Raw genomic sequence first — 14,946 nt, 5'->3', positions numbered from 1 at the left:
TGGGAGCATCTATAAGGGCACCAAAGCAATACCTGACAAAATTCACAAGGATTTTTGTAGGAAACATTCAATAAAACAGATTCCACAGGCACTTCTAGAACATAATTAAAACAGATATGTATACATTTCAGCCCCAAATCCAAACACCATTCAGTACAGAAACACTGGGAGTGTTGACACTGAAGTCATGTATAAGTTCCACTATCACCACAGCTCCTTACACTGCTAGAGGCATTGTGCAAGAAAAGGAAATCTGTGGTATGAAAGCTGGAAAGAAGAATAGAAAGTTGAGATTTGCAAATGATGTGATTGCGTACCTGAAAAACTCAAGTAACCGACTCAAAACTACCATAAATAACAAGGGGAATTCGGAATTGTAAGACCTACAATTATTAATAGTCTTCATATATATATATATAAACAATTCTTAGTTCTCATAATGAAAGTGATATTTTAGTCTTTTTTTCTCTTGCTATAAGAGAATGTTGGAGGCTGCATAAAGCACAAAAGGTTTACTTTGGTTGGTGGTTCTGGAGGCTGGGAAGGCAGCAATGTCTGTTTAGCTTCTGCTTCAATGCTGAAAACCAAGAAGCCAAAAACACTTAAAACCCACTAATCCCATAATTTAAAAAGGCTATAGGAGGGGTGGAGAAGTCAAATTCTGAGAAAAACCAGATGTGGTGGCACACACCTGTAATCCCAGCACTCAGGAGACTGAGGCTAGAGAATCATCGCAAATTTGACACCAGCCTGGGCTACAAAGTGAGCTCAAGGCCTGAATCGCAAAGCAAGACTCTGTCTCAAAAAGACCAAAAAAAAAAAAGATTCTGAAGAAGTATTGATCACACAATAAAGCAGTGACAACCATTTCATTTGTCTGTGTGACATAAGCTTTCCCTACCAAATTTCCCATCTTCTGGGCTGTGACCCTGTGTTTTAGGTACCCAGAAATACATTCTGCATGCACTGACATACAGCACAGACTACAGATCTGTTAGGAAAATTGGTGACTGAACAGAACCACTGCTTGGTAACTCGCTGGGTTTTTTCTTGTTTGTTTATTTTTGGTTTTGGTTTTGGTTTTATTGTTTTGTAACAAGCTAATGAGATAAATTTAACCAAAGAAGAAAAAGGTGAATGCTGAAAATTTAAAAACATTACTGTAAGAAATTAAAACATGAATAAATGGAAATCTATCCCACGTTCATAGATTGGAATGTGTAATACCATTAAGATGGCCCCAAATTCCAGAGCAATCTACAGATTCATCATAATCCAGATGGAAATTCTAATAGCCTTTCACACCAAAATAGAAAAGCCGATCCTCAAATTCATAGGGAATTCCAAAGAGCTGCAAATAGGCAAAACAAAATTGAAACAAAAACAAAGTTGGATGATTTATACTTCTGATTTCGAAATTTATGCATGGGTCTCAGGCCTGAGCTAGCACATGACACGGCAAGCTGCTCTCCACACCAGTGGGGCCAGATGTTCCCCATCCTCCTCATAAACCCTCATGGCAGCCCGCTGTCTTTTGTAGAGCTTAACCCACTGGTAATGGACTAGTTGAATAATAATTGATCAGTAGTTCAGCTTCAGGGCAGAAGCACATTTGTGTCATTCAATGCTGCACTCCCAGTGTATTTGTAAGAGGGGCAGTGAATAAATATTGGGAGAGAAAATAATGTCTCCCACTGCACACGGAATAACTGTCCAGTCGATTGTTTTGTATCCCAGATTTATCTTAATATGACAAATGAGATTTGTGGCGCGTCACTGAGGAATTAAACACGTACCTATTATTCCGAGCTTAGCAGCAAACATCAGAGACACTCCAATGGGAAAGCCAAGTACGTAGTAACCGATGGCGTTCAGGATAGCACCAATCTTTTGCTTGCCAGTGCCTCTCAGCACTCCGCCGCAGGTCCCCTAAGGAGAGGAAACCCAGCGGCAACACTGCAGCCACGCCACTCTCCTCACATCCACTCAGTCCCACAGCGGCTAGAGGAGGCTCAAAGATGGCATGGACTGCCTGGGAGGGTTCACGGGGAGACCGCCTCGCCACTTGGCCAGGATACCACTCACAGCATCCGGGTACCAGGTATAGCTAGAGAGCTGGAGAACTCAGATTGCTTCTGCCTGAAGATGATGTACCCTAAGTAACTCATCTTCCCGTCAAATGCTCAGGCTGCCTCAAGCAAGAGGCCACTCTCCAAAAATGAAATCACACTCAATTTTAATTTAAAAAGATAGAAGCCTAAGACATATATTGCTATATCCGATAGAGTAAAAGCCCCCCAAATACTCACTGCCAGCGCATCAAAGAGATGCAAAGGAGCAAAAATCAGCATCACTTGGCTCACACGGGAACCAATGTCCCTGTTGAAGGAAAAGAAAGCAGTCAGTGACCTAAAAATCACAAACCAGAAAATTCAGTGCAAATAGTACATTTCTTTTTGACAAAGTAAGTACATAATAAAACTTCACTAAGTCAAACTTTCACTAATTCACTGTCTATAGATCTTAGATTAAAGGGGACATGGTTAGGCTACCACTTTAGTGGGCAATGCTTAAAGCTCCATTTGTGGATGGATAAAAACAGGGAATGGAGCAAAAGAAAAAGCATCAGGGTTCAGCCCCCATACAGGGAATCCTCTGTATCCCTTCTTTAAAAATGGAGTTGAAAAGTGTTCATGTAGGAAATGTTTGCCCCCTCATGGATTCTCTGAACGCCCTTGGAAGATCTGCTTGAATGTCTACAGGGGGTGTGCTAGGAGGCTCTGGAGAGGACACAGTAGGGACAGAGGTGACTGACACGTGCTCTGTGGGTCCAGTGCTTATATAATCTGTGGAGTAGGCCACAGTGCCTCCCTGGGAATGGGAGACTTCCTCCTCCCTCCCACGCGCCCTCCAGGGGAGCCTGTGGTGAAGTCACTCATGGCCTGCAGTGGCCCTCACCGTGAGAGCACCATGACCCCCTTAGCTGAGATTCACAGGACTACGGTCCCCTCACATTTGCACTGGTTCTACTCAGCAACCAAACAGTGTGGTCTTTCACAGAACCAACGCTCACAAGATGCTCAGGAAAAACAATAACAGAGAGAGAGAGAAGGCAAAATAAAATGCATGCTGACACAGAAGGAACCTGAGAATGTAAGGAACGTACGAGAAAGTTGCTTAAAGTATAACTGCTACTCTCGCAGACGTTTGTAAGCTAGCAACAAGCAATAAGAAAAAAGTGCAGCTTGGGCAAAAGTGATTGGAGATGAAAAATGTGAACAATAAACATCAAACTTTGTACTTAAAAATGAGATAATGCATGACTAAAGACTAAATTTCAACTTGGAAAATAAAGTTGAAGACATGTCCCAAAACCGAGAGACAAAAGAGACTGATCCATAAGTTCTCTCGTTCATCTGAAAAGCATTTTTATAAAGAGAAAAAAGAAACATGCACAGAAGGAAGTAAATTTAAAAGAGAAAAATGATAAATTTCCTGGATCAAAAGGGAAATTCACTGTAATCCCAGCATTCCGGAGGCCAAAAAAAAAAAAAAAAAACACCAGGAAATCCAATAGTTTATATTTAAAGTCTACACGGTGAGAAGCAGAACAAAAGAAAAAAGGATTTACCTACATTTAACCACAGCCAAAGGCAAAAATAATAACTAAAGACTTGCAGGACAAAGTTTGCTCCTACAAACGAATGGGAGCCTAATAGGCGTGAGAAGTCTCAGGCCCGGTGACATTGGGGACGATGGCACAGTAGGAAGCTCAAGAATCAGTCTCTTTACCATAGCAATCACTAGGCTCCAAGAAACGTCAGCACAGCTATTTATGAAGGCTGGAGTCCACCTGCAGCGATGGGGACTGACGGAGAGACTGGCGTGTGCTACACTTTCCCGTCTCCCAGTCCCACAGCGGACAGCTGCAGGGATCCCGTGTAACATCCCGGCACTAGGCTACAGAAATAAGCACCTTATCCCCCAAAAGTCGGAGCTGTGTGTTTTGATCAACCAGGGATTAACTGATGGCCCATCAAAGAATTTTAAAAGACATAATATTCAAAACAAAAAAGAAACTTACCACATCAAAGCACTTAATTAAAGGTATCTGTATGGGGCCATCTAGTCTTTGTAAACCCTACATGGAAATCCGCTCCTGTATGAAGGAGGATAACGATCCTCCACGGATACTCAACAAATGCGGACCTGTAGTCCTCAGTAAGCCAGGACAGCAATGACAGGGGCAGGAAGAGAATCTGATTCCCACAGCTACTGTACCGCATTATTGAAAACGTCCAGCTCTCACAAAGAAATTGCAAAGCACACCCAAAAACAAGAAAGGGTTGCCCCACAGGAAAAAGAAAACTTATCAGAAACTGGAAAATATTATCAATTTTTTTAAACTCTAGAAATTAACCCAAGGCTTGCAGGCACCCAGGGGCCGTAATTTAAGACAGGTGCCTAAATTTTGTGAGAACAGCAAACTGTGGTGGTTTAATTTGGACCCTGGTACTGTTCCCTTGCTCCCAGCCCAGTGGTCACCTTGAACAGTCTATCTATAGTGGTCTGTAGCTAGCGGAGGAAAATCGGGTCCCTCAGTGCTGCCTGCCAAAACAATAGCTGTGATTTGCCAGACAGGCCTCGTGTCTGGTGGTTTCCTAGTACTCCCTACACGCCTTCACTTTTCCTGACTCAAAGCTGCCCAGTGCTAACCTTGAGCTGTGAGGGGTGTCTGCTGAAGGCACATACTGGCAATGTTTTGGTCGCTGCTGCCTGAGGTGAGGGCTAACGGTTGGTGTAAAGGACAGACTAACCAAATGCTTGGCAAGAAAGGCTGGGGGCAGACATAAAAGTGTATCAAATGCACAGATGCCAGAAGCCGGAAGACACCTAAGTGATGTAATCAGGAACCAAAAGTGTCAAGATAAATAAAAAGTGAAACAATCAACAAATCCACATGTAAGATCCTGCACTTGGCTTCAAGAGGATGATGGCAGGAAGGAAGAGCAGGGATATCACGGCACAGTGGTGGGACGAAATGTCTTGGAGTAACACAGCCACCAAACAGTACTGCACTGGCGTCTACAGGTAAATGTAGGCATAGAAGACACAGTTCTGCCCTAATGGTGCTAGGGAACTAAGGACGCCACCTCCAGGCTCGTGTGATTTTAAGATGGTTGAGACTCAAATCATATTCCATAGAAACGGAGGAAGGAATTGCAGGCTTCTGTCATGCAGAAGAGAGGCCCCTGTGGAGCACCAGAGCCACCTGCAAACACTGGAAAGGCTGTACCTCAGGAAACGATAGGCTGGTTCAGGATCAAAGCTCCGCGCGTATCAGTGGGCAAGGGTTACTAGAAGAAGGAAGAGCTCAGCTCGAAGGCAGCACAGCATCCTAAGACTCAACACCGCCTTGGCAGGCAGCAGATTATTCATCACCGAGGTCATAAGTACGAGTAAACTGCACAGTCCGGTAAGAATATTATGGGGGAATCCCTGTGTCACATGAGTAGCTCTTTTAGATTCCTTTAAACCTAATATTTTTACCAAATTTGCTTAGACTTTTTGGTATTAGTTCCTCACTCTCCTCTCCTTTGGGAGCACCAGTCACATGCTTTCTAGCTCGTTCACAACTCACTGATGCTGTATTCATCTCTTCGGTCATTTGTCTTTGCATTTCATGTAGGGAATTTATAAATACAACATCTTCAAGATCATTAATCTTTTCTTTTACAATGTCTAATCTGTTGTTAACATCATCCATATATTTTCACCATAGACTATTTTTAACTCCAGAAATTCCGTTGGTTTTGTTTTGCTATCCTTGATGCCTCACGCTAGTGCTTTCTTCATCTACCTTCTGGAGAATGTGGTCATAGTTACAAAAACTGTTCTAACATCTTGTGTGTAGTAGTTGTTTCCTCTGTCTCAGCTCTGGATCAGTTTGATTGCTTCTCTTCACTGTTAGTTTTAGGTGTCTGCTTCTTTGTGTGCCTGGTAGTTTTTAATTGTATGCTAGGCACTGTGAAATTTACCTGGCTGGAAACTGCATTTTCTTACATTATTTTAAATACCCCTGAGCTTTGGTGCAGTTGAGTTCTATGCGGCTCAGTTTCCTGGAAATTGGTAGTTTTTAGCAGGCAAAATCAGAGCCCTCTTCATTTCTAGGGCTCCTTTTCCTCTGCTACCCAGGCAACACCCTTCTGGTAACTCTTATGTAACAGGATTGTTTCATTCTGGCAGGTGGGAACACAAACCTTTCCTGGCCCTTAAACTTCAGGAATTGTCCTGGCTCCTCCTGTTAGGCATTTCCCCATTCTCAAGTAGGAAAGTAGGATCCCTGCACACACACACGTGCATGTCTCAGCAGTCAGCTACACATGCGAGCGAGACCCTCGGAAGAGCTCGAGCGTTCTCTCTGTGAGGCCTCTCCTCACGGGCGATCCGCTTTGTGAACTCCAGCCACACGGCCTCCCTGAACTCTCAACTCTATTTCCTCAGCCCAGGGGTACAGAGTCTTCGCCAGTACTCTACTTTCCTGGTCTAGAAACTCTCTCCCAGTAACCGAGGCAATCACAGGGCCTCCTCATCTTATTACGCTCTCAGGAGTTACTTGGCTATTTTTCAATGGCTGAAACCATTTTTAAAAATATCTGTTTTTTAAATCTGGTTTCTTATTCAGGTAGAAAGGAAAATCTAGTCTCTATGAGTCCCTCTGACTCCTTCCTTAGACCTAAAATTTTGAGAGCATGTTTAAGCACTGACTGAGGGCCAGTGAGGTTAGATGAGACTAGAGAGCACAACTTAAAAAGAATAAAACTGAGTTTCTTCACTAGGGGAAACTGAAATGCAAATTCATTTTTCATAAAAAAGCACTCTACACTGAGCCATACCCCTGGCTATGAAGATTTTTATTAAAAGACACTTTATTATACCTCGAAATTATGTAAACATTGTGACAGAAAATACAATAAAATTTTAGCTTAAAATTAGATCAGTGAGTTTTGCAAATACAGCTCAGAAAGAACCAGGAGTGGATGTGGTCAGCATGCCATGGACTGTGTGTGGCGCCCCCTGGTGGTGAGGATATGCCATGTGCCTTTTCTATGTATCTGACCAAAGCTACACTTAAGTCCCGTGAGTAAATGTACTGGGTACTAAAGGAGCAGGGATGCTGTCCATGGGCCTTTTCCATTCCAGCCCACTTAACTTTAGCGCCGTGCTTCTCACTACTGGTTTCACTGCAAGTTTCAAGGCTACCTGCCTCTCATAATCAGGAAAATTGATGAAAGCATCAAACCAAATCAGATACTTTGCTGAACGAGTGCATACTTGTCGCTGGTGAATATGTAGGAAACCACATCCTTCAAAGCTGTGAGGAGAATTCCCACTGCAAGCGCACACACACCTGGAAAACAGGGGAGAGGCAGCCAGGCGTCACAGTTCTCCAGCGGTAAACCCTAGAGCTGATTTCTCCTCAAAGATTTGCATCGGTAATCAAAGAAGCACTTGTAATCCCAGCTACGGGGAGGCAGAAGCAGTACAATCACTTCAACCCACAAGTTAGAGATCAGCCTGGGCAACACAGTGAGACTCCATCTCAAAAGACCAAAAAAAAAAAAAGCTATAATGTAAATAGCGTTTCTTTGTACTATTTAGGAAAAAGCCATCTGACAATTCTGAAACTTTTAAAAGGAATATTAATAGGAAATATTCTCAACAGTTGTTATAGTTCAAATGATTCTGTCTTCTCCAAAATTCATGTTGAAATTCAATCCTGAATTCAACAGCATGGGGAGCTGTGGCCTAGGGAAGGTGACGAATCACAAGGACTCTGCTGCCATGGATGGCATTAGGTGCCCTTAAACAAGGGCTAGACAGACTGCATCTGGCCCCCCTCTCACCATTCTTCCTTCCCCCTATGTGAGGACACACTGTCTCCCCTCAGAAGAACCCGTCATCAAGCTGCCATCTTGGAAGCAGCCAGCAGCTCTCACCTCAGAGCAGTCCTGCTGGTTCCTGCATCTTGGAATTGCTACTCTCTGGGGCTGTGGGAAATAAGCTTTTGCTCTTGAGGGTCACCTATCTCAGGTATTCTATTACAGTGGAACACACATACTTCTCAAAATCCTTTCTAATTGCTCAGATTCCAGGACATTATACTGCCAGAGGTGGCAATAGTCCAGGAACACAGAAAATGCATCCCTCAGGCTGTGGTCATAAAATAAGACTGCATTATAACAATTGCTGTTGAAATTATTTCAGTTGTACCAAGTATAATGTCATTAATGTTACCTAATAAAAAATTATGATTAGAAGATTTATTTAACTTAGTGAATTAGAACACGAAGCATAAAGATTTTATAGATGTGTAGTTCTGTTCCTAGGAGAAATTCTGACATGTTGATTTTAACCTATCACAATAAATTCCACACAGACCCTGGGGAGCAGAAGGGCCATACTCACTAGCACACAGGAGGACAGTGGTACAGGAGCACCGGGCCTGCTCAGCATCCCCAGCCCCCAGGGCATTGCCCACTCGGACACTGGCAGCCACACCAAAGCCAAGGGGCACCTAGGAATTAACAATCATAAGTCACAATAAAAATCCTGAAAATTCAAGTATTAGTGAACTACCTCCATGGGAAGTTAAGATGGGCCCAGTGACTTGGGTTCTAGAGCCGATCCTAGACTGCCACCCGGCCAGAGTGAAACTGCTTAGCTTCCTGGACACCCCGTTTCTTCACTGGTGAATGAGTGGAGCAGCTTCCCTGACTGCTCTCTGCTGCCCACATACCAGAGTAGAACCCCTTAAGGAAGCTGCATTTGGGGGCAAAATATCTTCTTCATAGACTACACACAAATAATCATGACTTAATTCAAGCTAGCTGCATTCTACAAGGTAAGAGTTAACAATATAAATACATATGTTGTTCATAAGCTTGGAGGAATCAGGTGAAAAAGCACTTAGCACGAAGCCTGACACATTCTACGACTCCATAAAGGCTGACAGATCCTGTGGCTATGTCTGACCATCCAGCCAACCAGAACAGGTGCCCCTTCAAATGCCGCAGCTGCGGCATTTGATTATAGAACTCTAAAGCTGTAAGTTTTTCTGTTTTTTAATAGGTCACAACTGAATCTTCAGAGTTATCCTTTGACAGCCCGCCTGTCCCCACTTAGCTTGCAACAGTGCTGCCCTTGGGCTATTTGGGTGACATGGATCATACAGAAAGACAGCGCTGGTTTTGGCTTTTAACAATTTATACATTTACTTAACTTCTCATTCCTACTAGTAGCAGCATCCTCTCAACAGCCTCCTAATTTGTTTTGAAAACTAGCCTAAGCCAAACTGATAGAAACACATATTAAATTTTTGACTCAACATATAGAAATATACAGGACTTGTGCACCCGAAGCACATAGGATTGGCTGCTAGTTCTGCTGCACGGTGAGTGCATGGCTTAGTTCTCTTCCCTCCTTCAACACCGTTGGTAGAAAATAAATGTCAGTGCTTGGTGGAAGGGAAATTCATTAACAGCACTGAGAATGAAAAAGCAGAGCAGCTTTGGAAGAGGAAAAGCAGGTGCCACTGCAGGATCCTGGGGAGAAGTACGGGAAGCCACAGCTCAGCACGCACGCAGAAGGCCGATCACAGCCCTTCTTCACTGGGGAGCGCTAGTCTTGCAGCTCCCACAGTCCGCGTCTGCTAGGGGCCCCCTCAGCCTGCAGGAACCTTCCTCGCACTCAACACACACGGCAGAGACACACAGAGAGGAAAAGGCTGCGGCCTCCCCATGTGGAACGAGTGCCCTGCTTTTATGGGGGTACACACGGGGGCAAGGCGGTCACACTGCCTCTCTGTGCTTCTGGTCTGTGAACCCTGAAATGAAGATATCACTGGACAGATGTCACCTCTGCATGGAGCTCCCCACTTTCTGTCCTTCCTAGTGGAAAAGGATCTGTTGGAGAAAGACTTCCAAATGAGGGGAAAGGAACATTACACCAGCCGTTTATTTTATAAATCAACATATTCATTCATTCATTCATTCATTCATTCATTCATAAGAATAAACAGATGATCAAGAGCACCAGAGCTTTGAGGAAAACTGCAGCACACATCTTCCCTAAAGATCAAAATAAATAAAAGAGCAATTAACTTCAGAGGAAGTCAATAGAGGCTCAAGGGTCAGAAGAGAATATTTAACGTTGATTTAGTATCCTCAGAGATAATTAAAGATAGCGTAGCATAAAAGAAGAAACCAGTTTGGTGGTGCAGGCCTGTAATCCCAGCACTCTGGGAGACTGAGGCAGGAGGATCATAATTCAAGCCCAACCCGGGCAACTTAATGATTTAATGAGACCCAGTTTCAGGGTGAGGGAAGGAGGAAAAGAGTTTTCTTTAATGTAAAAAAAAAAAAAGGTCAAAAGTAAGAAGTTTGCTCTTGGAAATCTAGCAGATTAATGAAGGAGATCAGACTCTACCTACAAGGAAACTTAAAAAGAGAGAATAGAAAAAGCTTACAGAAAGGGGAGAAGTTACATATACATATACAAATATATTTTTAATTTCGCAGAGTTAAAGAACATCAAAAGCTTTGAGAGAGCATCCCAAGTACTAAATAGAAGTAAAAAATGTCCTCTAAGGAACACATCCTTGTGAAATTTCAGAACCACATAGATAAGGAACAACTCTGAATGTCTGAAGACCATGGGGCAGTGGCTTCAAACTTCTGAGGGAAATTATTTTGAATCCAGAATTCTATACTCCACCAAACTATTAAAACAGCAAAAGAAGAATAAAGATTCTCAAATGTGAATGCTTCATATTTTACCTTTCATATAATCTTAGGACACTTTTTAATTTAAAAAATTTCAAAGAATCTTAGGAAAAAATGGGATCAAAGAAACTAGATTTAATTCATGAGGAGAATGCAAGAAATCTTGGAGTGACAGCTCCATAGAACTCTAGAAAAAAATCTATGAATCAGTGTGTATAAGTTGAACAAGGGATCAAGGAGCCGGTCAGTGTTTAAGGAAGAAAACTGGATTGGCGCTCAACGCTGTGTTTAAATTCTGGGTGACCTTGTAAGGTAGTGACGCCTCATTGTTTCTGTCAACAAGAAATAAAGACTGTTAGAGATGCCAGACACATAAACTAAAAGCCATACAAGAAAAGTCCTGGCCTAAATATGAAACAAACCAAAATATGGTATGATTTTGACAAACTGATGAGAGCAAGGAAAATTAATTTCATCTGCCACTTGTCAGGGTCTCCAGTGCGCAGACTGTGGTGACTTCAGCGACTGTCTCCCTTCCTAAGGAGGCCCCTGTCAATGCCTGTCAACTTCTATTCGCTCTTAAGATGAAAAACAATTGGGGAAGCTAAAACAGCACCTAAACCCTCTGTGATCTTATAAAATTAGAAATTAGGGAAGGGCTGCGGATGTGCCTCAGTGCAAAGACCGCGGGTCCCATCCTCAGCACCAGCTAGGGGCGGGAAGCAGGAAGAGGAGACGAGGAGCCAGACAGTCAACACACAGCCCATCTGAGCGCGCTGCAATAGCAAAACAGCTACCGGAAAATGTCCAGCTGAACACAATTTTCCTCACCCCTCACCTCACAGTCCCCCACGCAGACCATGGCCAGTCAGTCCTGCCTCCCGTGTGCCTCATTCATCCACCTCTGTCCTCCTCAGCCGCCTCCTCACTGCCCACCCCGGCTTCCTCCCTACTCCCACCTCCACTGTGTCCCCGGATCCAAGCCAGCTACACCACAGCAAGAATGGTTTATTCCTCAGTCCTGCGCGCAGGCAGCCCCCAGCCACCCATCACCTCCTCACCAACCCTCAGTGCCAGTGCTGCTCCTCACTGAGCCTCTGCCTTGGCTTCACAGCTGCTCCCAGCCACGGGCAGCCCAGGCCCACTGCTCTCATCTTTCAGGCCTTAAACAGCAGTGCAGAAAGATACTCCCTGAGCACCCTGTCTAAAAGGTGTCCACTTCTGTGCCTATGCTCCTCAGAGCCTCTGTAACCCCTTTCATGGTACTGACCACACGAGCATGAGACTTGCAGTGAATGCCTTCACTCACCTATTTTCTTGTTTTAAAATCTATTTTCTTCTTTATCTCTCCATCTCACTCACCACCATAACCCAGTACCGATCGAGACACTGTTGAATGAATATACCAGGCATCTAGCTAAGTATTTTACGTGCAGTATCTCATTCAGTCTTCACCTGCAATGTAGTTATCTTCCCCAATTTTATATGAAAAAGCTAAAGTTCAGAAAGGTTGAGACCCCTTGTCACACAGTCAAGGAAAGACATGGCCAGACTGCAAACCTATGTGTCTGGTCTTGCAATGACAAGCAGAAACACTGAAATGACGCCCAGGATTCCAAGGCAGATTTATTTATTTTGGGAACGATTGGGACCATTCCCAAAATATCAAGCCCCAAAGACTCAGGGAGGGAGGTTTTCATGCGGTCTGCAAGGGGAACTGCAAAGGCAGAGTACTGCACTGTCTTTGATTGGTTTTTACAATACGCGTCACAGTGACCAGCCTCTAAGAAACAAACAGGACCTGGAGCTGGAACTGTTACCTGGCAACTAACAAAATTAAGTGTACAGGCTGGGAAGGGCGGAAAGGCATTTCTGCTATCGTCTCTCTCTACTTCATTTCTTCTTTTTTTCTCTTTCTCTTTGTCTCTCTCTCTCTGTCTGAATGACTCTCTCTCTCCCCCACCCCATAATAACAAACACAGAGAAGGTACCGACTCACCCCAAGATTCTTACCAGGTAGGCCACAGAGACCAGTTCATAAATGATAGCCTGGGCTCCAAGCTCTGTCACACTAATCAGTCCTGAAATATCAATACACACAGAACATATCTCAAAGAGTGGATTATAGCAAACATTTCTTTTTAAGAAAACATTTTAATTTAAGAAAAGCCAAGAAAGTCCCAGAAGCATGATCTGATGATAAAATTCACCATCTGCTGAGGAATGAGACTTCTTTTCCTAGGGAGTTGCCAAGATCTCAGGCTTATTGCCCAAGCTTCTACCTCACTACCCACCCTGGAGTCAAGGCAGAAAAAAAACAGGCTTCTGGAGTTGCAGATCATTCTTAGAAAACTTGAGTTCATGTGGTGGGAGGAAGACAGGATGGCAACAGGACTCTACATACAGTGATGGAAATCACTAGAATTCTGGTAGAAACATAGGTGGTCTTTGATACTTTTCTAGTAGCTAGGACAAAATACTTAACACCCAAAGTTAAAAGAAGAAAGGTTTACTTCAGCTTACAGTTTCTAGAGGCTTCAGTCTATAGCTGGCTGGATCTAAGGCAGAGTGGCATGGCAGAGGGGCGCTGCAGAGGAGAAACAGCCCATGGCGAAACAGGGCAGGGAGAAGGCAGTAAAGGACCAAAGAAGCAGCATCAGTGAGACAGAAGCCTCTCCCTTTTATCCTTCCCAGGACATCTCCCTTTTGAATAGTGCCATCCACACCCAGGATAGGCCCTCCCCTTACCCACACCTAGAACTATGATTAACCGATCAATGGACTAATTTAGTAATCATGCACACTTAATCCCAGCATCAGACAATTTAATCCTAGCATCACATCCTAGATCCAGTCACCTTTGAAAAATTTCACCTGTTAGAGCATGAGGCTTTGGGGCGACATCCAGTTACAAGTCATAACACTTCCCCCAAAAGACTCATGCAAATGTCATTTAGTTCATCTCCAAGAGTTACTAAAATCCTAAAAGTTTTGGCATTGCTGAAGAGTCCAAGTCAAAGTCTCTTCTGAGATTTAAGGAAAACTCTTAGCTGTGAGCTCCTATACAAATGAAAAGGAAGTTAAAGACTTCCAAAATACAATGGCACAAGATAAATATTCCCATTCCAAATACGGGAATAGAAAGGAATGGAATCAAAGCAAGTCCAAAATACAGCAGGGCAAACATTAAATCCTATATTTTCATGTCCAGTCTCCAAGGAAATCTGTAGCATGATGTGAATTCCAAAGGTCTTGGATGGCTCTAACCCTGTGGCACTGTGGGTGGTTGCTGCTCCCATAGCTTTTCATTTGGGCTGGCTTTGCTCATTCCTTGTGGCTTTCCTCAGATGATCCACATTCCTCATTTTTCCAACCTTCTGAGGTCTCCACTGCATCTTCAGCTTTACATGCACAGCTTCACCCACTGCCCTCTCAGGCCCACACTGGCCTCCCAGGGCTGCTTCTGAAACCTGGGTAGAAACCTTTCTGATCCCACAACTCTTGCATTCAGCATGTCCCTAAAATCAGCATCATGTGGATGACACCAAAGTCTGCTGCCAGCTAGAGCAGTTGCCAGGCTTCCTCCTCTCTTGCTATAGGGGTTAAGTACCTGAATTGCTGAGCACTCTGAACCCCATCCTAAGGAATTCTCTAGGATGCTGCCATTCCAGTCTATGGTGCTCTGGTAGTATTGCAATGGCAAGCAGAAACACTGAAACAACATCCCCAATTTGGAGGCAGATTTACTTACATCAATGAGCACTGACTGAGAACACTCCCAGAATATCAGGTCCTAATCGCTGGTGGACTATAGCTTTTATATGATGCACAAGCAGGAGGTTCAAAATGGGTACAGAGGAGAACAGAAGAGCCTGGGAGTTCTTCTCATTAGCTAACAGGATGAGATTATCAGTTACAAGGGTAGATTAATGGTCATCAGCTTACGAAGCCTGGTATAATGGTTCAATCAAGCATTTTGTATGTTCAGTTATGCTCTCTGGTTACAAGGGTCAAGAAAGTTAATTACAAAGCCATGAAGCAGTTACAGAGCTAGGCAGTTTTAAAAGAACAAAGTTTTTTAAAAGAACAATTTCTCTTGTACAGTTTTGCCTTTACAGTATCTTCTCAAAGGAAAGTCTTTCACCTTTGCAGTTTTGAGATT

General features: G+C 43.6%; 1 protein-coding gene across 2 annotated transcripts in view; it reads right to left on the bottom strand.

The window, feature by feature from the left end:
- Positions 1 to 14,946, bottom strand: part of LOC100715013 (multidrug and toxin extrusion protein 2-like) — a 44,519-nt gene that overhangs the window by 5,390 nt on the left and 24,183 nt on the right. For both annotated transcript variants that reach the window (XM_005001667.3, XM_063242195.1), the window contains 5 exons: positions 12,798 to 12,865; positions 8,470 to 8,578; positions 7,336 to 7,411; positions 2,310 to 2,379; positions 1,797 to 1,929 (listed from right to left, as the gene is read on the bottom strand). In XM_005001667.3, the coding sequence (XP_005001724.2) occupies positions 1,797 to 1,929; positions 2,310 to 2,379; positions 7,336 to 7,411; positions 8,470 to 8,578; positions 12,798 to 12,865 (456 nt within the window). The remainder of the gene's footprint in view (positions 1 to 1,796; positions 1,930 to 2,309; positions 2,380 to 7,335; positions 7,412 to 8,469; positions 8,579 to 12,797; positions 12,866 to 14,946) is intronic.

Source organism: Cavia porcellus, unplaced genomic scaffold, assembly GCF_034190915.1.
Source record: "Cavia porcellus strain 051 isolate PalLab524CR breed Dunkin Hartley unplaced genomic scaffold, mCavPor4.1 scaffold_32, whole genome shotgun sequence".
Lineage (NCBI taxonomy): Eukaryota > Metazoa > Chordata > Mammalia > Rodentia > Caviidae > Cavia > Cavia porcellus.
This window is presented reverse-complemented; position numbering and strand designations above follow the sequence as displayed.